This window comes from Malurus melanocephalus, unplaced genomic scaffold (genome assembly GCF_030028575.1).
Source record: "Malurus melanocephalus ecotype Western Australia unplaced genomic scaffold, MMel_1.1 scaffold_17, whole genome shotgun sequence".
In the NCBI taxonomy this organism is placed as follows: domain Eukaryota; kingdom Metazoa; phylum Chordata; class Aves; order Passeriformes; family Maluridae; genus Malurus; species Malurus melanocephalus.
This window is the reverse complement of record NW_026623249.1, coordinates 4,565,702-4,587,425: the sequence shown is the minus strand read 5'-3', so window position 1 is coordinate 4,587,425 and position 21,724 is coordinate 4,565,702. Positions and strand designations below refer to the sequence as shown.

General features: G+C 46.3%; 1 protein-coding gene across 2 annotated transcripts; it reads left to right on the top strand.

Moving 5' to 3' along the window:
• The first annotated feature begins 744 nt into the window (after window positions 1-744).
• NFAM1 (NFAT activating protein with ITAM motif 1) lies at window positions 745-20,111 on the top strand. Of its 2 annotated transcripts, none has more exons than XM_057389348.1 (6): window positions 745-1,122; window positions 6,693-7,031; window positions 8,030-8,139; window positions 10,589-10,687; window positions 15,228-15,314; window positions 17,918-20,111. In XM_057389348.1, exons 2-6 carry the CDS (start codon window positions 6,785-6,787, stop codon window positions 17,975-17,977), a joined length of 603 nt encoding a protein of 200 aa, XP_057245331.1. In that variant the 5' UTR covers window positions 745-1,122; window positions 6,693-6,784; the 3' UTR covers window positions 17,978-20,111. The 2 variants fall into 2 exon arrangements, with proteins under 2 accessions (XP_057245331.1, XP_057245326.1); XM_057389343.1 differs by lacking the exon at window positions 745-1,122 and adding an exon at window positions 1,130-4,631.
• Window positions 20,112-21,724: the final 1,613 nt, after the last annotated feature.

Genomic DNA, 21,724 nt, shown 5'->3' with positions numbered 1-21,724 from the left:
TACTATTACCAGTGCCTTGACTAGTGCAGCATCACTGGTCATCGCATGAAATAGGTAGCTGGGCTTTGCTAGTGGTGGGAAGCACCCACACGTGGTGCCAAGAGGCCTCTGCAAGCTGAGAATTGTCATTCATTATAAAACTGTCCTCACTAGCACTGACAAGGGCTTCCAGAGCACCTTCGGCACAGGAGGGATGGCTTGTGAGTCAGTGGGGAGACGGTGCCAGGGCTGCAGGCAGTGCTGCTGGTAGCTCCCTGTGCTTTGCCCCCAGCTGGGGGCTGCTGCTCCTCAGCGGTGACTCGGCTGCCAGTGCCATAGAGGCTGCGAGGGGAATGTCCAGCGGTGGGGCAAGACGTGTGTGTGGGGTGAGTGCACGGGGCTGCTGAGGGCACAGTGACCTCCGGCAGCAGAGAGGGCAGAACGCAGCGGGGAGGGGTGACACCCACGGCAGACAGGTTCGTTTTCCTTTTCCACASCCCGTCTTCTGCTGCTCCTGCCTGACGGGCGAACTGCGACTGCAGTATCTGCAGATTGCCGAGTAAATTTGTTCCYCGAGCTGTTGATTACGATTAATTAGCATTAATTCTGCCTTAAGTGGATCCCAGTTGTGCTCGTTTTCTCCAAGGTTGCGGCTCCCCCGTGCCCCGGGCCCAGGGTGGGTGGGCGGYGCGGGAAGGAGGGCGGGGGCGGCCRGGGCGGCGGCGCCATCTTGTGGGCGAGGGCGCGGGTCGTCGGGAGCAGCCCCCGCCCCTCTCTCCCCGCCCCGCCATCGCGGCAGGGGTGGAGGGGCACTCGGTGTCGCCGCCTCAGCGGCTCTGTTTCCCGCACGGGGCGGGGGAGCTGCCCGGGGAAGCTTTAAGCCCCTGGTTGAGGCGGACCCGACATGGCCCGCTCCGCCTTGGCCTCGCGTCAGCCACGAGCCCGCCCAGGTGGATGTTCTCCAGGAAGGTGTCAGCCTAAACAGGCAGAGCTGTCCCTCCAGGCGAATTCCCGCTGGCCGCAGTTTACCACACAGAGAGCTCATGGAGGACGATGATTGGGAGCACCGCGAGGCYGAGACACGGCCTTGAGAGCACGTCAGGCCTGTGGTGGTGACTTAGTCCCTGGGAATCTTTCCAGCAGGTGAACAGAGAAGACGCAGGAGTAGGTGGTTTCTGAGGCAGACTTGTTTTGCCGGTGAAAGGGAATTAGTGAAGTGGCCCCTCCCTTCCCCACGGTGGTGTCAACACCTCTAATTTTTTGTTTTTCCCTCAAGTCACTGATGTTTCTCTTCCCTAGAGCAGTTCAATGGGTAGGAACGTAGCGAGGGCATTGGCAGCTTTTGCCTCTGCATCATCCAGCCCTGCTGAGAGGCACTTGACACATAACAGTGGTAAAAATGCTGGCAGAGGTACGGCCCTGCTCACGCTGGCTCTGCTATTGCTCCTGCCGCCAGACAGAGGGAAACTGTACACCTCGGAGTCTGGGGTTAGAGAAGTCAAAGAGATTGTGAATCCTCAGAGGTGCATGTGTTGCCACTGGCTGGCTTTCCAGCGACAGGGGCTTGAGCTGCTCTCTGACAAGGCAGCAAATCCGGAGCTGCCATGCTGGAGATTGCGCTGATAGGCTCTGTGCAATCAGGCTCGTTGAGTTGCTGCAGCTCTTCTGTGCGCCAAGTGGTATTTCTCTTTTGGATGGCTGTGGTGTTAAACGCTTCAGCAATAGAGGCTTTGTTGTGGTCTCTGCAGCATTGCTTTTGCCTTGGCTAGCAGCAGTCTTTTTGTTGAATTAATGCTTTCCCCGGAGTTGGCTTTAGGAGCATGTGTGGGCATGCGTGTGTGCGCCTTTACTTGTGCATGTCCATTGAACACCGCTGTGAACAGGCTCTTCTGGTAGGCGCAGCGCTTGCCCAAACTGGTCGTTCGTGTGTGCCAGAACAATGAGCTTTTCCTCACTTTTGGGAATGCTGGCCACTGTTGTGGGCTTTTAAAAATGCTTGAGTGAAATTAATAGCCATTTGCCAGTTACAGTCAGAAACCAGCGTGAATTTACCCCAATCCTGTATTTAGTTTCAGGACATRTCAGCATTCGCTGCATCAAAGGAAAGACCAAGCCATATGGATCCTGACCAGTCAGTGCTGCAGTGGGGTTACAACTGGCCAGGCAGTTTCCTCCTCATCATGCTGCAGGGACTGGCTCACATGCACCAGTGTACTGTGTAATGCATGAGTGAAGGTCATACATTGACCTGTTCCTTTGGAGCTTTGTAATTTATTTCCTTTGACACAGGTATCCTGGTTAGTTCCCCCTAAGTTTTGGGGCGATGAGTTCAGTCCTGCTACAGGYTGGTAATAGCAACTCCGCAGCTTTTCCTCATCTTCCCCCCATTTATGTCTCCAGGGTTAAAACTCAGTTCAGAATCCCCAGACCAAATTGAATTAGAATTTAACATTCAAAGATTCAGGCTCCCTTTAGGCTCTAAGGAACAGAATGTCATCCTGTCTCACAGTTAATAGCTGCTGGGTAGTCGTTTCAAAGCCATTTCTTTTCAGTGAGCTCTACCATAGCAAATCCCAGCAGTGAATGTATTCCTGGCCTGGCTGTGCCTTTAATCCCACAGCTGAGTTTTACGTGTGATCTTTCTTGAAACGCTAGATTTTTTTTTTTATTATTCCAGACAGTGATATTTCTAGGACTTGGCATTTCGAGTGGCAAGTGTTGTTTATAGGAARAAAACAGAAAGGACAGATGGACGATGTTGACCTAACAGCCCTACAAACCTACCGCACTTAATCCACTTATCACTCTGAATTCCTGAAGCAGATAAATGCTGATAACAGTTAAAACACATCACTGGCAGGAGCAGCATGTTCTGTCCTCCAGAAATACATCAGTGCTGGAAATTGCAAAGCTGTGTGCTACCATGGGGATGAGCGTGATATAAGAGCAGAGGAAGCCCTCATTGTTCAGCAAAGTTCTTCCACAGGAGGGTAGTGAGCCTCTGCTTCCTTCTATCTCCCTGTCCCTCCCTGGTACCTTGAGATACCGCTCAGGCCTGAGAAATGCATACAAACACTGTTGTGACCCCAGAGCCACAGCTGCCTGATCTGTGCCTCGATATCTGAAATAGCAAGWAGGCCCCAAGTGTCTTGTTACTGCTTTTGATTGTCCTTGCTGCTCAGCATTAAGACTTGTGAGGAGTGATTTCCAGCTGAGACCAGCCTCSTGCAGCTCACATCAGTGTGTCTTTGGGAGAGGAGTTGATTTTGGCTAATCTGAGCTAAACCTTCCCTGGAGGAGTGCAGCTGCTGTACCAGCCTTGCAGAGCCACACAAAGCCACTTGCTCCTCTCTCCATCTGTCAGGGCTCTSAGCAAGGTACTGGAGCTGTCCCTGKGCTCAGGGGGCTGCAGTGGCCGCAGCTGCATGCCTCTCCCTGTGTCAAGACCCCCTCCTCCTGGGGACCTGTCCCAGGMTGAGCAGGAGGGAAAATGCTGTAAGCCAAAGGTTGTCTGGAATAAACCTTGTTCCTACGAAGTCTGGAGGGATAAAACAACTGATAGTGCTTTTGAATACRTGAAGTTTACAAGCTCATCTGCTGMCTTAGGTCTTTCTCCACGTGGCCATACCCCACCAGTCTGCAGCACAGTACCCCGTGTGAGTGGGCACCCTTGAAGTTGCAGCAAGTGTCACTATGCAATTGTCTTACAAGAAGTGAGAAAGGAGGAAGCTGCCTAGAGAGAAGTGAAGACCTCTCAGACATGGGAGTTTTTATGAGTCAGATGCTGTTCAGCTGTTGCATTGCAGATGTCTTAGCTAAAAACAAGCTTTCGTTGAAAATCAAAGACTCTTTGTGAGTATAGGCGGCAGGAGCCTCCCACAAAACGTGGTTTTTCTTCTTCAAAGGGCTCTCCTCAGATTTGCCTACAATAGATTACTTAAAGCTTGCCTGCATTGCGAAGCTGATTCAGAGCCAGCATGGTGTAGATCGAAAACAGCCCAGCTGTTTGGGGTGAATTGCTGTCTGGTTGTCCTCACTTTGTGAATATGAGTGCCTTCCTCTGAAGGGACCTAGTGGAGAAGTTGGCTGTGGAGGGACATTTTGTAGAGTCAGGGGTGCAGTAGAGCCATTGCTCTGTACTGACTACTAATGTGCATACTGGTTTTCTGTGTTGAAGGCAAAACAGGTGGTTCCACCCTTGCGTTTTCATGTCACTGGAAGGTGACATGTCACTGGAAGGTGGTGAAGTTAGTTTTAAATGCCTGCAATATTTTATGGTCATCAGGAGGCAAAGCTCTGTGTGTTAAAGTGCTTACAGTCTAATCTTGGACACCTGCTGGTAGGTCTAACACCATCATTATAGTACAGAGAAATCAACCCACCCTGGTGTGGGGAGGAGTCTGACCAAAAAGCAGAAGAGCTTGCGTCTGCCCGGAACTGCTTGCCAAATGCAGTGTGTGTGTACATCYCCCCTGTCCCTTTGCAAACTGGAGGGGATCAACCAGCTGCCTGGGCGTGAAAATASCTGACAAACCCCCATCTCCTTTGCCTTTTGGATCTGTGTTTCGTTGCTTTCTTACAGCCTTTGACCCCCATTATGGCCTCTAATCTAAAAGTCATCTTCCTGTTTCCTTGGTTGCTTCAGTGTGGAGGTAAACAAATATTTTCTTTTTAATTTCTTTTGTTTACTCTCATGTTTTTTCATATTAGAGCATTTTCAGCTGCTATCTTTTGCTAATTTCCAGAGATCCCCTCTAGGAATTTGCACGCTGCTGCTATTTCTGTCTTTTAAGCATTTCAAAGCTAAGAGAGTGAATCCTCAAGAAAGGGGGAACATGGGAAAAGGGTGAGATAACCTAAATAAAATGGTTTGGCATTTTCCTTGGTATATTCTTCTCAAGCTAGTAGCTTCTGGGATAATGCAAGAAGATGGGTGTCTCCTCTCTCTTGTTACCGTAGTGCTTAGCCATGTGTTAGGTAGAAACTATTTTCACGTGTGTTCTGCTGTGTAGAGATGAGGAGAGGGATGATGAATGATTTTGAAAAATACGGCCCAGAATAAACCATTTGGTTATCACTCCCACAGTGTCTGCAGGATTTTGTTACCACCTTTCCATAATATTGTAGCTAATCTACACAGGACTGAACATGTCCCTGAGGACTGTGCTGTATCTCAGTTGTTTTTACAGCCAAGAACCTTTTCCTGGTGTTATAACCTAAGCTCTTCCTTACTCTCAGGCTGTTGTCCCTGGCTCTGTGATCTCAAGAGAATTTTTCTTAACAGATAGTACTTCCCAGTAGTCCTTTCTGGGCAATGGCTGTACCCTCTCTCCTTTGTTGTCCCCCACCAGTGCTCAGCATTCAGCAGTGCTAAGTCTGAGTTGCCTTTTCCAATGCCAGCTCCCACTGTGCCGAGGTGACGCTGCTGTTGTGATGCAGCGTTAGTCCATGATGACAGAAACGCAAGCCTAGCTGTGCTCTGGGACAGCTTTAATACCTTGTTATGAGCCTGCTCATAGATGCAGAACTCCAGGGAATCCCATCAAAAGCATGAATGGAGAAGCCTGCCCATCCCCTACTTTCTCTCCATACGCTTTTTTCCTTCTTCTCTTTTCATGTCTCTGAAAGAATCCTTCATTTTGTAAGATTTGTGTGTAAGTTTCCAATTCCCTTTCTTAAAGAGCCTCTTCTTAAGGTGCTTTATAATGTGGTGTTATGTCAGCTGACAAATAAATAGATCCAATAGAGACTGCCTGATATTGAACCCAGATTTGGCTGGGAAACCAAACAAGTCCTGTACCCTAGTCTCCGTACTAGCCTGTGATTCACTCTTAGGTTTTTTCCTTTTTATTGAACAAAACAGGGAGTGAACTGTGTGTGATTCCCTATCTTAGTCCTCTCTTTTAACTCTTGAACTCATTGTCTACTGAATTACAGTGACAGATGACTTTAAACTGTCTTGTATGTATTATGAGAAAGCACATGAAGGGCATGATCTCTCATCTCTGCCTAAGATACTGTCATGTATTAATACTTGAGATCTTCATTCTTCTGTAGGTAGTCCCWGTATATATAGTATTGAAGCTTGTGCTTTGCTGCCTTTTTAGTGCAGCAAAGGTTTGGAGTGATTAAGCTGYGGCTTATTTCTCATGGCCCTGGTGCTGGCCCCTGTACGGAATATGCAATTTCCTTCCTCACTTGCTTTTCAGAAGTGTACAGTCCCACTGATAACACCTGCTTGCATACAACACCTTCACTGACACAGAGTCTTCATATGGCCACACATAGATTCCCAAGCAGGGTTTATAACGTGGGAGTTTCAGGAGATGTCCAGCTAGCATTTGTCTTGGAAAATCGCTTTCTATTCATCTGCTGTAGATACAGTCATACACCCCTGCAAAATCAGTTCACTTCCTGCTTCATTTCCCGTCTTTCTGCATGCTGGCATTATATGGAGGAGCTCACAAGAGAAAAGGGGAAGCCTGTGAATGCAGCAGGCTATCAGGATCAGACAGCAATTACCCAAGAGATGTGGCAGATCACACAGGGCACGTGCTCTGAATCACTCAGCATCTGACAAGGGCCAACACTCTGTGCTGTGGGAGTGCTTCCTGGTGTAGGGTTATTTTCAGCGTGATCCTGTCTTTGGGACAGCCATCCTCTCCTCACTGGAAGTGATATTAGGTGACTGCTAACAATTATTACCCTTACAGGGAGAAATGTCGATGTACAGCAGAAACCTCCAATCAAAGTTGTCCTGCTCAAGGAAGGAATATCCATCCCCTGTAAAGTCATCTTCCCTTATATGCCAAAATACACCAAATTTTCAATCTGCTATTACTGGATTAATTCACTGGACCAGAAGACATCTATCTATAATAGGTCGGAAAAAGTAGTCATTCCTTCTGGAGAAGAGAATAAGACTGCTGCCTTATATTATGATCACAGAATCATGCTGCTTGAAAACACCTCTTCTACTGGCACGTACTACTGTGAGGTCAAATGGAATGATATCCAAAAAACGGGAAAGGGAGTGTTTGTCCTTGCTAGAGGTAAGTGAACAACCAGAAAGGAAAGGCAGGAAGTGAAAAATCACCTGGATCTGGCTATGAAAACTTGATCTTTGCTCTTCTTTTTCTCTACTCAAACATACTATGAAGTCAGGTATGAATAACACTTTATGCCCAATACTACCATCAGGGTTGAATGCACTTAGCACGGGTCACCTGTGCTGCTGTTCCCAATGCCTAGATGGGGGCATGAAGATGCTGTAATTTATATCTGCCCTGTCACAGCCTCCTGGGAGTCCAGATCTATCCAGGAAGCCTGGGTACTGGTGTCACTGTTCAGGAAACAGTGTAGGTTGTCCTTCAGCAGTGTCCAGAGGCATCTGATAAGGTCAGTCATTAGGGTGCTTGCTGTAATCACATGGGTAGGTTGAGTGTGCTCAGTTTTAGGGGCTCATGAAAAGGTTGTGGACTCACTGACATGCCTCCCTCTTTTCCATTTAATACATGGAGTTGGTTGGTCTGCTAATGAGCACACTGAAAGCAAGGGAAAACTCAGTGCCACATAAGAGAAATGTTAAAGAAAAATGATAAGGATGTGCATTACTGACTCCTGTGTATGAAGAATTTGTTAATGCAAATGCAAAGAGCCATGACAAAATAGCTTTGCCATACTGGTCAGAGGATGTCTGCAGTACCCGCCCTCCCAGTTCATGTGTCTTGTGTACTTTCCACGATCTGTCTTTCTGCTCCTATCACAAAAGACCTTTGCCAGCCTCTATCTACCAAATTTCTTGGCTCTCATAGTTATGTCACCTCCCTCTACAAGGTGGAGCTGCTCATACCCTGYATCTTCTGTGTGATTGTGCAGCTGCACCCTGCTCTCTCTTCAGTCAGAGTATGTTTTGAAGGGTGTGTGCATTTCTGCCACCATATTCTTCACTCCTATATTGTAGTTTTCTCAAGGCTCTTTTCAGGGTTTAAAAAACAGCAGAGTTGTAACTTCCACTCACATTGTGAACCTTTTGCCTTCATCCTTACAGGTACAGGGTACATAGATACCTCTTACAGGTGGAAAATCCTTGTTACCCTTACTGTTCTTCTTGCTGTATTGAGCATCACTGCAACAGCTCTGCTTCTGTGGAAAAGAAAGGCAAGTAACAACCAAATAAAAAGCAATATCTAACCTATTCTAGGAATTCSTTCCATTTGCTTCTAACTTGGCTGAATTGGAAGTCTGCATGCTGAAATTTTCCATGCTGGGTGTCTGATCCAGTTTATTTTCCTAAGTTCAGTTTTTCTGAGAAAAAAAGATTACAGGAAAGACAAAACAACTAAGTGATTTGTCCATTAAAGAAATTCTGGTAATCATTTTGACTACAGCATATTCTGCTTTAGAGTAAGGATTTGATACAGGGCAAGAAGTCACACTAGCAGTGTGCTGGCCCTGAAAATAGTCAAGGAGTTGTAGCCTTGTGATGGGATTTTGGAAAATTGCAGTTTGTGCGTACTCAGTCATAGCTTTTGTCAGTTTACCAATTCAGTWGTCTAAAACCCCTGTGAAGGGGCCAGTTAATGTCCTGTGCACTCAAGGAAGTCTGTTAAATAGGACTTTCCCTATTTCTAATCCTCTTTCAAGATGGAGGTTGTCTGTTTCAAGGAGATTGCAACTGCATTCCTGAGCTGAGCCACCATAGAAGAAAAGGTCTGCAGCATGATGGGGCTGGGAACCAAAGCATTGGGCATCCATTTGGCAAAGAAAACATGAAGACACAGAGTGACAGGATAAAGTCAAGACAAGGATTCCAAAGAAGTCTGTTGTAGAAATTACTAATAACTGGGGGAAAWGAAAAGAGACAAGGATCAGACTATACAATCTGCAGGGACACCTTGCATAAGTAGTGATTCTGTGAGGCTGGAAGAATGACCCCTGGGGCAAACTGGGACTGGAATCTGGAGTGAGAAAGCACTAGGAGAGTTTAAGACTGGATTGGCAGAGCCTCTTGGGTGAGCAGACTGGTGGCCCAGGTTGGGACCAGCTGGATAAGGAAGTGGAAGCTGAGAAGGTGAGGGCAAGGGGGATACCAGGAGTGGGGAAGAAAGGATTTGGAGAGTGGCAGAAGAAAAGCCAAAAGCAGAGCTGAAAGATCTGGGTGAGATAGGCCCGGTGGAAAAACCTTTGTAGTCATGATATTGGAATCCCTGTTGTTCGGGAAAAACCTACTGCTTCTAATACTGCTACCCTCAAGTGTTCAAATAGCATAATCTGCATTCTTACAGAGGTCTCAAGGCTGGCTAAAAAATACCCTTATGTCTTTTAGAATAAAATTTGGGATTGTTGTTTTCTAGGTAGAGTATACCCATAACTTGTTCAAGCTGCTTTCTTCCACCACAACAGCAGGCTCTCTGCTTGCAGTTTTATGTGGAGCCTGAGCTGCTTGTACAGTCCTTGGGCTCCAAGGAGCATCAGGCTTCAGCACACCCAGTCAGAAATCATGAGGTTGAAAACACAATGGCAGCAGTTGGCAGCCCAGCGAATCTCACGAGATTTACCTTGCAGGCAGTCTGATGCAGGGGAAGGAGTGTAAGAAGCAAAGGGAATCAGCTGGAGACAGGCCCCCATCTCTGTTTGCTTAGACAGCGTCTCTGTGGGGATGAGGGGAGGCACTGTCATGACTCACCAGTTGGCATCTTTGGGTTTTGAGGTGGGCCAGCAAATCTCAGACTTATGGCTTCTCCTTGGGGTCTGAAGAGATTCTGCAATCATTACATTTGCCCTCCTGCAGAACACAGCCCATATTTCTCACCACAGCTTGCTCAGACCTGCTGGTTTAAAAATGTTTATCTTTTAGAGAAGCTATTTAGCATCCTCCTTAGTTACTAATGGACTGGAAAGCAGTTTGTCGTTTTCATGTGATGTGAATATAATCATCCCACTTCTTTCTGAATTAGAACAGAGATACTTAGCAAAGCCTTCTGCCTTTTCTGCCTCTTCTCTTGCTTGTGAGCAGGGCTAACTCRTCTGTGTGTGAATGGAATGTGTTCAAGGAGAACTCATCTGGTGCAAGAAACAATTCAAACAAAGGGACTTTCTTCCTTCAGCTCCATGCAGGACTTGTGCCTTAATGTATCACTGACTATATCATTAACGATTGTCTGGTGCTCTTATGTAGACCCTGCCTATTAGCAAAAGCTTCTCTGCTAAATCCTGATAAAAGTAATTGCATTTTGCCTCTCTCAACCTCCTCTCTGCACTATGACTAGAGCCTTGCTTTATTCCCTGTCCTATAGCATTGTTCTGTGCTGTTAAATACTTACACCCTTCAGCCAGTCAGGGTTCCAATGGTGAAAGTGCTTTATACACATACACAGAGCCCAGTTCTTCTTTCCACTGCTCCTGTGTAAGTCACTGACTCTACATTTAACCCTGGGATGAGGAAAGTAACCAGCATGTGTTGTGCAGACACTGCCAGCACTCTTTCCTGTGAAAGCATACAGGAGGTGTGCAAACAGCTGGCTTTGAATTGACATTGGTGTTCATTTCAGCTTTAGGGAAAYGTTGTTTTCTCCAAGTTTGTCATTTGGTGTCTTGTCCTGAGCAGGTGTTGTGCCCTAGAAGGAACCAAATAAATATCCTGAGACAGAAGGTGGAAACRCAGCTCCCTTCAGCCAGCCCACCACCACCACTTCCTGTCTATGATGTGAGTACCAGAATCACCCTTCACCTCTTCTGTCCACATCATGGTACAACCCTTTCTTTCCCATCCATGGTACAGACAATGCCAGTATCATGATGTAAAAACATAAGCAATACCTTMATACCAGCCTGGTCTTGGTGACCTTGTCCTGCTTAGCTTCTCTCAGGACTGCGTGTGTCKCCATCCTGGTCCCAGTTATGGCCTCCCTAGTGCCCAAGCCTTGCCCCATGCCCTCCTAGGCAGCACCCTTCCCTCTGACAGCAGCACAGAGCAGCAAGTGTGGGGCCACAGAGGGTTCCTGGTGAAAGAGCTAGAAGGGTCTCCAAAAGTCAGGAACAAAGAGGGGCTCTCAGCCCCAGTTTGTACTGCAGAGTGTCACAAGGATATGCCCTTCCCAGCTGGAAGAATAATGGCTCAGGAAAGGAGCAGAGAGATATGCTCCCCTAAACAACCCCCAGCTGTTTTGAGTTCCTGCTGTGGCACCTTCAGGGGTGCCAGTGTCACAGACCACTGCATTCCTGAGCAGGCGTACTAGCTAGCAGGGGGAGATGGGAAAGAAGAAGATAAATGGAGTCTCTTTTTTTAAGCATTTCCCATTTCCCAGACTGGGGAATGCTAACTACTCCCCGTCCTCAAGCCTGGTAGTCRCAGTGTTGTAGGTAGTCGGATTTAAGTGGCTCCCCTGAAATGTCAGGCCTAGACCTCAGCTACCTCAAGTAACCATGTCTCCTAATCCCGTTTACAACCTGTCCAGSTCCATTTTAAATGGATTCCTTTTACTCCTATGGGATGGCTGCTCCACTAAGAAGGGAAGGGTTTGGGTTTGTTTTTTTTTTTCTTCAGTGGGACCAACAAGGAGGAGTAAAATGAAAGTGAGTAGAGAAGGATGTTGCCTGAATATTAGGAAACCTTTCTGTCTGTGAGGTCTATAAGGGCTGGAAAAGTCTCTCCAATGAAAACCTGTGAGCGCTGCTGCATTAATAATTTAAACTAAACAAAGCAAAGCTCTGGAGAATGTACTACAGAGAGGAGTAAAGCTCTGCCAGGGAGGCAGGAGACCTGATCGAGGGCACATACCAACAAGGGGATGGGCCTGTCTCTTCTCATTCTCACTCTTGGGGGGTGGGGAGGGGGGGTGGCACACCGTTTTGTGGCCCTTTAATTTTTGGAGTAGTGGTTTAAAATAGACCACTATGTATTGTATGTGATATGTTTGTTCTGGGCAAAAGGCAATGCTTTGGGTAAAGGAGGTTGCAGGTTATAAACCTTTTCATTTGTATCAAGTAATTTCTTTTTAATTCAGGCTTATAAAAATCCAAATGGGTAGTTTCCTGCTGAAGTGGATGATTTCTGCAAGGAGACAAAAAAAATCAAATCCATTTCTCGCTCAGTCAGCTTCGTCATGCATCCTTAGCTCCATCTTAATTACATGTTTCATCATGTTGTTCTGTTCAGGCTCCACTAAGGCTAATATAGCAAGCCAGCAGAGCCAGCCTAAGGCACAGGCAATCCCAGGAGCTGGCTGGGCCCCTGTGCTTGCAGGAGCCCTATGGACCTGGCACAACCAGCCTTCCTGTGAAGGCTGTTAACTGCACACCGGCTGTGCAGGGCTCCTGGCCAGACCGGTGTGCAGGGCAGGTGGCTTGGCCCTCTTTGGCAGGGCTGCAAGCAGCGTGGGACCATCTCTGCCACGCTGGGGGGTACAAATCTGCCCACTGGAGGTTCCTATATTGTGGAACAGCTGCTGCAGCAGCAGTGCTTGTTCAGGCACAAAGCAGCTCCTAGTCCAGACAAGGTACATGGCAAGAGCAGTGGAGAGCAGTGGAGAGATGTGAAGAGTCGGGAGCACGGCCTGGCAAGGCTTAATGTGGCAGGGAGAGAGGATGAGAGCCCAGGGAAACATGCATTGGATGGGTGCTTAGAACAGGTGAMGCGAATAGAAAGTTGACAAACCTGATTTGCTTTGAATGATAGCTCTGGTGCCCCACTGGTAAATTTTGTTRGGGCTCTGCATGGTGTAAACCCAGCCCTGCAGATTGTTTGAAATTAGGTGAGTTGTGAAAATCTGGGTGGGTGTTGAACTCTGTGCTTAATTCATGAGGAGGAGAGAAATCTGTGATCAGCATTGAAGTAATCTAAGGCAAGGATAAAAGGAAGGACAGGTGAGAAGTGACTCCCAAGGATGAGATAAAGGAGGTCAGAGATCAGGGAACTGGACAGGAGGCCAGCATATGCCAGCTATGCKATCTGTGGGGGAAAGTAAGAGGTTGGAGTCTGGAGAAAAGTCAGGTCAGGGAACCACAGTGTCTTGCAGGCCTGGAGCTGGGAGCAGAAACARGAGGAGGCAGCACTGGACATCAAAGTAACAGATGGTATTGGAACTGGCTGGCACAGCTTATTAAATGCTCTGTTATTCTGTATGGTAGCAAGGCTCATCCCTGGTCTGGGAAGAGTCCTAACACACCTTTTGCAAAGCCATCGTGCTGAACATCCCTGGGAGCAAATACCTTCCTCAGTGGCTCTTCCAGGTCCCACTATTTACCTTGTAGTCCCCAGGGTTAYCTGTATGCAGTGAAAATCATATAAGGTAAGGAAAAGCCTGGTAATAAATGGGCAGCTCAGAACCCACTTCGTTCTGTCTGTACTGGCTTCCTTAACCTCTCTGTYTTCCTGCAGCCCTAGAGTAGCTCTGCTTCACTGCACTGCCGAGAACCAAACCTGTACATCCTCTGATTTCCAGCTTAGCTGCTTAGTTAACAAGCAGCTTGGAAATAACAATCTGAGGAACTTGCTTCATCTKTTTTACACTTCAAACAAGCTTTTTTGAGCAGCAAACAGAACTCCTGCAGTGCAGGTGCAGTCAGGTTCCAGAGCACAGGAGCTTTTCCAGGTTGCTCAGGGATGGGAAGGCAGCATCTGTCAGCAGGGAGGAGAGTGGCCCGTGTGTCTCCGCTGTAACAGTAGCAGATGATCAAGAACCAAGTAAAAGTAATTAACTTGCAAATGGTGTTTGGAGACACCAGCTGTCCAACTGACCAGAAAAGGACCAGCATTGTTAATAGCCTTCATGGGAAGAAGGCTTGTGGAGAGAAGGGAATCTTTTTTGGAGGTTAAAGACCAAAAGGATCCTTCTTTCTTGCAAGTGGCTTCAGCCTGGAGCAGAGAGGGAGGCCAAGAAGACCTGGAGCCAGGCTTCTGGAAGCATGGCACACAAGATGACGTCCTCGCTGTCAGCATCACAAAGAGCATTGAAATTGAGGATGGGGAAATAGAATTTTCCGTGTGCACGTATGCACATGCAAATAGTGGGGATGTCTGTGTAGGCAAAGCAGGTTTTGGGGAGTAGGAAGGAGACAGTTGAAATAATTTGACTGTTTCCAGAGTAGCAGGGAATGTGAGAGTCGTGTTGTGCTCCATTCACTGTGTCCAGCTCATGTCTGAATGCCTGTTTATTTCAGGCCCGCTCCCCAGTGCTGCTTTTCTATTCTTTGGTCCTGTTCAAAGCACTGTCCTGCTGGCCATGATCCTTAAAGATGCTGAGTGTTTGCAGCTCTGGATGAAATGACGAGTGTTCAGGTGATTGGCAGCCCCCAGTGAAGCCTCCATGTTTTGCTCATCCTCCTCACTGCATTTCAGGGCGCCTTGCTCTCTTCACTAAYACCATCTGCCCCTCTTGCAACCGGAGCTCCTCCCATCTTCCTGTTGCCAGAGAAACAGCCACCTTGGCAACCTGCTGTCATCCTTGAAACRCACATGGAAAAGTCCTCCTGATTGTTATGTTTGATCCTTCAGGCAGATCTGGAATGTCACTCAAACTGACATGCATCTCCTGTGACACGATTACCTGGGGGACAACGGGTGCATATGTATGTAGGGTGTGTGTGTTTCTCTGTGTAGCAGTGTGGGACCATGGTAATGTTTGAGAGCCTGGGAGAATATGCTTTTTTTTTTATTATTCTTTGCTCACGAAGAAGAAAGGAGAGTTCTGGCTTGGGAAAAAAAATCAAACAGATAATAAACAGAAATTGYTTCCATTTTTGACAGCCCCTGTGCTTTTGGACCCCCAACCTCTCTTGTTTTCTCACTCTCATGTCTCCAGAATAATTATGAATAAGAGCTTGTGGTTGTCAGGCACCTAAACAATCTTCGGCAGTGCAAAGCACTGCCCCTTACTTGTGGTCCCCTTGGTGCATAGCATTGTTCCATGTGGCAAAGAGGTCTTCATTCTGCATTCTGGGACAATTTTGGAGCAGAAGGAGGCAAGGGCATTGGCATTCTTCTCCACTGCTTTACTCAGGGTAGGTAAATCCAAACCTGTCTCTGTAAGCCTGAAAAAAAAGATGATGCAGCTGCACTGTAGGGATTTCAGGGGAAAAGGATTTTCTGTTTGCCCAAGTTAAGTCAGGAACTTCAAAATTTTGGAGATGGCTGGGGTTCCTAAAAAATGTCAGATATGAGATGGGGAACAACCCAGTGGGTAATCAGTTGGCTTAAACCAAAATAATTTATTAGACCCTTACTTTCTTCTCTCTTCTTGGTGCAGAGCCTGGATGTGCAGCAAGTTGATGTCTATTCCAGCCTTGAGAACAACACAAACAACCTGTCACACAGCAAGAATCCTCCTGGGAAGGTAAGGGCTGGGGCTATGATCTTGGAAAGTTCCCAAATGTCCTGGGTACATGGAGAAAGAAACCACAGACACCATGATGTAGCAGGCAGTAAGTGTGTCTCCAGTCACACCAAAAGGGGAAAATGGGATGTGGCATGCACTCACCAGCTGGGCTGCACATGTAGCCTATCTTCCCTCTTCCGGCAGAATCCTGGCTCCTGCAGCACTATCCGTTCTGAAACTCCTGGTTTTGTGCAGATGCTTTGCTGTATGACATATGCTGAAAGGCATTGAGGGGTTTGGCATCACTGGTCCCTCTGAACAAGATGGGCATTCATGAAGAGTTGGGTTGCTGCTGGTCCTGTTATTGCCCTTTCCATATTATTTAGGTAGCTGTGACTTCCTCTGGGCTGAAGGAATCTATGCACCAAAAGCAGACCCTGAACACAGCTTTCCTCTCACCAGTATTAAGCACCTGAGAGCCATTTCATGGTAGCAGAAGCTAAAATGGCTTGAGCAAATGCTGTCAGCTCTGGTGCTCAGGAAGACAGTGTGGGTATATTTTGGACTTGAATCTTTTTGCTGGGCTGAGAATTATGAGTGAGAGACAAGGAACTAAATTCATTCATAGCAAAAATAGAGGCAACTAGAAATATGCAGGTGTAAATTACTTGTGGGGGCCACATGAAGCAGATCAGAGGCCCACACAGCCTTCTACCCTGCCTTTGGCAGGCATCACCTGTTTCATGTGGACAAAACTTGCATCAGGCACCCCAGGGAACATTTCCTTCCTGTCCCCAGAACTTAATTTTTCTTTTCTTCTCCAGATCTCTTATCTGCTTAAAAAAATACCTTCTCTTTTAATGCCAGAAAATGTTCCTGAAAATGTCTACTGCTTTCTCCCACTAATGTTCTGTTGGGGAGAGTTCCCCTGGTTGCACCATCTCTCTCTTTCATGAGGGACAGTATTTTCCAGTGTCTGAGACATTTTCACAACTCCCACCTTTTAGGAAAAGGTGGTCTAAAATCAACCAGCCCCCTTTGGGTCAGAGCTGCTTGCCACATGGTCTGGTCCCATGGCCACTGGCCTCCTGCAGTTACTGCTGTGGCACCACCATGGTGGTGGTAGCAAAAGCAGTGGCAGGTCCCTGATTATTGGGATTATTACAGGGAAGGATGGGTTGTTCTATATGGGCTTATTTTACATGATGCATCGGAAATGACAGCATCCCTGTATTTGTGTCTTGCTGCATTTTGCATTAATTGGATTGACTCCCTCTATCTGATCATGTTTATTCTTCTGTATACCTTTACCAGCTGCTCCTTTTGAACTGACTCAGTGTGGATGGTAAGATGAAGTATGTGTAGGATTTTCCCCAGCAGGCAGCTGTCTGGGCTGTGCTGAGTTGCTTGTGTGTGGCCCATACCATTCAACCACTACTTTGAGGGGCAGAGGTTCTGTAAAACAGATTAAAACAGACCAGCAGCAAAGCAACAAAGCAACAGCATTGGAGCATCTGTGTGTGTGGGTCTGGTGCTAGCAGTCTTGGCCAGGGTGTGGTAAAGGTCAGAGCAGAGATGGGAGAAAGAGGAGAGAAAGCAGAGAGAGGATGTCATGACCTCTCACTGAGAGCAGATAACTCCAAGTGACCTCAGTTCTTCTGCTCTGAAGAAAGGGAAGTGTGAGTGGCAGGGTCCCACGAGCTCAAAACTGGAGAGTTTGCACTATCCACTATGGTTATAAGCATCCTGATCAGCTTCCTTCAGTTATCTTGGGCTGTGACCACCTGGGACATTTGTTCTCCAGCTGGTTTTGCCTGAATATAGGAGGGTGTTTTCCCTAAGAGTGAGACTTGTGGGTCAGTGAGTTTGGCCTGTGAGTGGGAGCTGAGATTGCTGAACACTGGCTGACTTTGCTTCAGGGGTCCAGCCCAACCCTTGCTGCAAGATGCTGTGCATAGAGGGGGAACTGCAAAGGGAAGCAGGTCAGAGAACCTCTGAAATGAGTATTGGCTTGCTGTCATTCTGGACTGAGCCAGTTTGGGTAGCAAGGGGTTAATCCTGCATGCTTTGGAGGTGCTTCCACTCTGCACTTTCCTAGTGTTTCCCTTTGGTAGTGGCAACGGAGAAAATGCTAATGTAGGTAGGGCTTAGTTCAGCCGGTGGCATTTCAGCTGCTTGCTGTGTAACCTTGCTTACAGCAGGCCTGTGCCACACAGCACTTAAAATATCAGTCTGTCAGCGCCTTGTCTACACAAGGAATGGTCGTGAGGAATAGAATCAACTGTTGAAGAAACAGGATTGAGGAGGTCAGGGAATTCCTCCTTCACAGAATCCAAAGTGATTTATTTTCTTACTGAGTACAATTTTCCCTCCCCTCCCTGTCTGACAGTTTTTTTGGGGAAGAGTGACTAGTAAAGGAGTCATCTTTATCCCTTGGGCTGGATTAGTCATGTTYGTCTCTGGTGGAGCAACATTTCTCACTGTACTGGCTTCTGTTTCAGCAGATCACTTACAGCCATTTCTAATAGAACAAACATCAGTGTCTGCTTATTAAGAATTAATTCATAATCTTTTAAATAATTGTCCTGCATTTCTTTTTTCTCATTTTCATCATTCTGCAGACACCTAAGAAGCAAGAAACGCTAGAAGAATCCTCTGATACATTGTATGAGAATATCTAACAGGGAAGATATCTGACCCTATGTGGACATCTTTCTGTATGGCAGAGCTACTCTCTTACATCCCAGATGAGATGCAGATACATGCAGAGATCYACAGTGACTTCAGAGCACAACCAACGAGGGAATTGTGAACCCCTGGCTCCTTCTAAACCGCCCTTCATTAACAACAGAATGTATCTGTTAAAATTCCTCGGGGCTCAGTCTGCATTGATGCAGCAAAGCTATTTTGCAGCAAAGCTGTTTGATGCAAAAGAAAAGCTGCTTTTGTCAAGCACTTATCTTGGGAATGGGCAATCTGTGAAGGTTTCTCTCACCTGCCCCAGCTGAAATACTTCACTCTGATCCTCTGCAAGTGGTAGGACAATCCAGAGTCTTCCCTGCTTGCTGGCTTGATGRTCCAATCCTGACCTGCAGCAGTCCATCTGATCCTGTGCTCAAAATGGCCATCAGGACTTCATGCATAGTTTAACCAGATCCAGGCATCCACCTGCCCATTTTTCTTTTCTCAGGAACCCCACAGGAGACATGCTTTCTCATAATCTGCTAATCCCATCAAGTAGTCACAGATGCCTGCTGTGACCTTACAGTGCCTCCAAGTAAATACTTCCCCTTCAGCAGTATCAGCAGTGCGTGGTGAGGACAGAGATAAAGGCGGAGAAAAAAAACACAGAGAAAATATCCCTTCCTGACAACGTCTCAGAGACAGTTGATGCCTATTCCAGGGAACAAAGAGGCTGGAACGTGAGGAAACTCCCTTGCTGGGGCTGCATAAGCCAGGCAGGTCTGGGGCCAGGATCCAGCTCACAGAAGTTCAAGCCAAGTTCCCAGGTTTCCTGTTCTTCTTGGCAATGAGCATTGTTATCAGTTGGGATTTTGAGCCTCTGTGGGAGCAGGCATAGTACCTCTGCCCCACCAAAACCAATAGGTTTGCCTTTGTTTCAGCTGGCCACTATAAGAAGTATAAAGCTCCTTTACCCGCTGCCCCCCCCCCCCCCCATTATTGGCCAGAGAGACCAGTTCTGAAACTTAAAACGACTGAAGGAAGGAGGAGGGAGGCCTTTAGAAGTTAATTTTCTATCCAAGTTCTCTCCCCTGTCAGCTGGAACTTGCCTACCATTTGTGCTGATGCAAATTTTGGTTCTGGTAGGGAGGAAGTTACAATAAATATCCATATAACATGATCAAACCAGTGGATCAAAAAGCTGAGGCTGTTTTATCTCATATTAGAAAACAACAATGAAATAACAACCAAACAAAACTAACCCAAAATAAGAATATGCAGCATAACTTGAGAAGAATTGTAGTAACCTCTTTAAAGGAGAAGATCAAATTAAAATTGAGCTYCAGGGTCATAGGACCCTCTCTAGTTGAAGATAATGTTGCTATGTATCAGAGATAGAGGCTATGGAAAATGTCTCCAGGGCCTCCAGCCTTCCTATACTATGGTCAAAGAGATAATCCGCTTATTGCTTTGCTCTTTTTATTAGAAGAGATTTCAAACATGCAATTTGGACTTTCTTTAACCACGGAAAAATGCTTTTTCTCTTCCCAGTGCTGAGGAATTCATTTCAGAAAGAGCAATGAATAGACAACATGGCTTATTATACCAATTTATAATTTGTTAAGTGATCACAACAATTATAAATAAATATTTTTGAAGTTAAAGGTTTTAGATTTTACTAATATGACCAGGAAACATTTGTGTTCACTGAAGAATTTACAGAGGATTGTACAGGTATAACAATTGCTTTCCTTAACAAATTTGAAGAAATGATGAGATGAATTATAAATATGTTGCAGTATGTCAATAAAATATTTAGCAGATGCTGGTGGATCAGATGAAAAGTAAAAACTTTCAAAATAATGATGCTTAGGTTTTGTGTTTTGTTTTTTAAATTTTATAAATGCTAAAAATACTGGGTGCTACTGGAAATTTCCTTGCAGTGAAAGGAAATGTCTTTGCAGTGAGTTGAATTACCTTGTGCTTCTGTTTCCTTTTCAAGTAGCATGTTTCTTAAATTTATTCCTGAACAATTCTATAGATTAAATAGCTGAAGCTATGTAAAATGAAACATGAGAGAAAGAACAGTATTTGGAATGGAAAATCTTATTCTAGTACAGTCACTGCTARAGTACTGGAAGAATCATACCAGGCTCTGATCGATTAAGTGAAAAAGTAAAAATTTCTGAGAAACACTGGCAAGTGTGGGGTTTGGCTGTGCGCCAAACCTTGTCAAAATCAATGGGGGGTGGGGGTGTGTCACTGTGTGGATTTCAATGGTTTTTGGGTTGGCCCTGTGAGGAAGGCTAAAAGGCTGCTGCATGAGAAGAAGGCAGTTTAAAGCTATGTAGCCACAATCTAAAATCACTTCTTTAGCATCATGCACCATGGGCAGCCATGAAAGCAACAGCATGTGTCAAAGAGGAAAGCATAAAGCAGAGGCTTGTGAGAGCAGGGATGTTTTTAAATGGCATGGAGTTTTCCAAGGTGGTATGAGGAAATGCCTGCAGGCACAGGTACGAGTGACTAGCAAATATAATTTATATAATATTGGTATAGCTACTTCATAGCAGAGATTTGTTCAGGGACAAGGCAGTCATTTGATCTTTTTGTTGTCATTTGGTCTTTTTGTCTTGCCCAGCTCTGTGGCCCATGAGAATTGGTGCAGAAAAGGAGTTTTACTAACAAAAGGAAACGGGTTAATTTCTAAGTGTTAGGCAATTGGGAGGGGGAAAAAAAGGAAATTATGGATCAGTTCCCCYAGCTCCACAAATGTGAGGAACAGTGACTGTCTTGTGTTCACCCAACACATTTTCCTTTAAACTGAATGCTGAGAATGGATTCCTCTTAAAAACTGTGTCTTTAAGGGCCTCAGCTCCTCTTACTTSCCCCATCATGGTGCTATTACACGCAGAGCAAGCTCCCTGGTTATAGTGGTATCACCTTTGATTCCCAGGTGTTGAATTATCCTTTCCTACTGACAGGATTTCAGAGAAGTGGAGACCTGTTATCAAAGTAAGCAGTGGAAATGCACTGCCTGCCTTCTTCTAAAGGAGATGCTGTGGTTGCACCAGGATCGTTTGCCCTCTTCACTAGGCATGAGCCTTTGGTCCTGAGAGATGCAGCGTTTCACTGTGATCATCCTCAGTCTTAGCTGGCATTGCTGCAAAGGATGTTGGTGATGCTGAGGTCATCTATTCCCTTTAAACGGTCTTCTTCATAATGCTTTACAGCAAATCCTAATTTGAGAAGTCAAAAAACAGGGTACACGTGAGARGTTCGTTGGTTTGATCCTTTTCTGCAGAGGACAAGCTCTTCCATGGATACTGTTTTGTCATACTGTTTTGCCTTTATCTACAGACAAGACCTTACTGTGGTGGATAACACCAATGAAAGCATGTCCAAGGTATTCTCCTTCATTGCTTCTGTCTTCTCTTCTTTAGCATTCTCAGGGGTGTCTCTACTGCAAATCATCTCTAAATACCCAGCCTGGGGCTGGTTCTTTATCAAGGGAAGTACTAGACCAAAGAGCACCCAAGAAAAATTGTTACTAAGCTCTGGTTTGCTCCACTGACCCACCCAGCAGTGCCATAAGGATGTGCGAGTCTGGGCTAAGGACAGGGGTCTCTTGTTCCAGCTGGGCTGTCTCTTGGAAGGACTTGGTGTTCCTTCAGCCCTTGGCCATGCAGTATTATGACCCTGTGAGGCAAGGATTTAGGGAAGGCAGTGAGTGAAGCCACCAGATG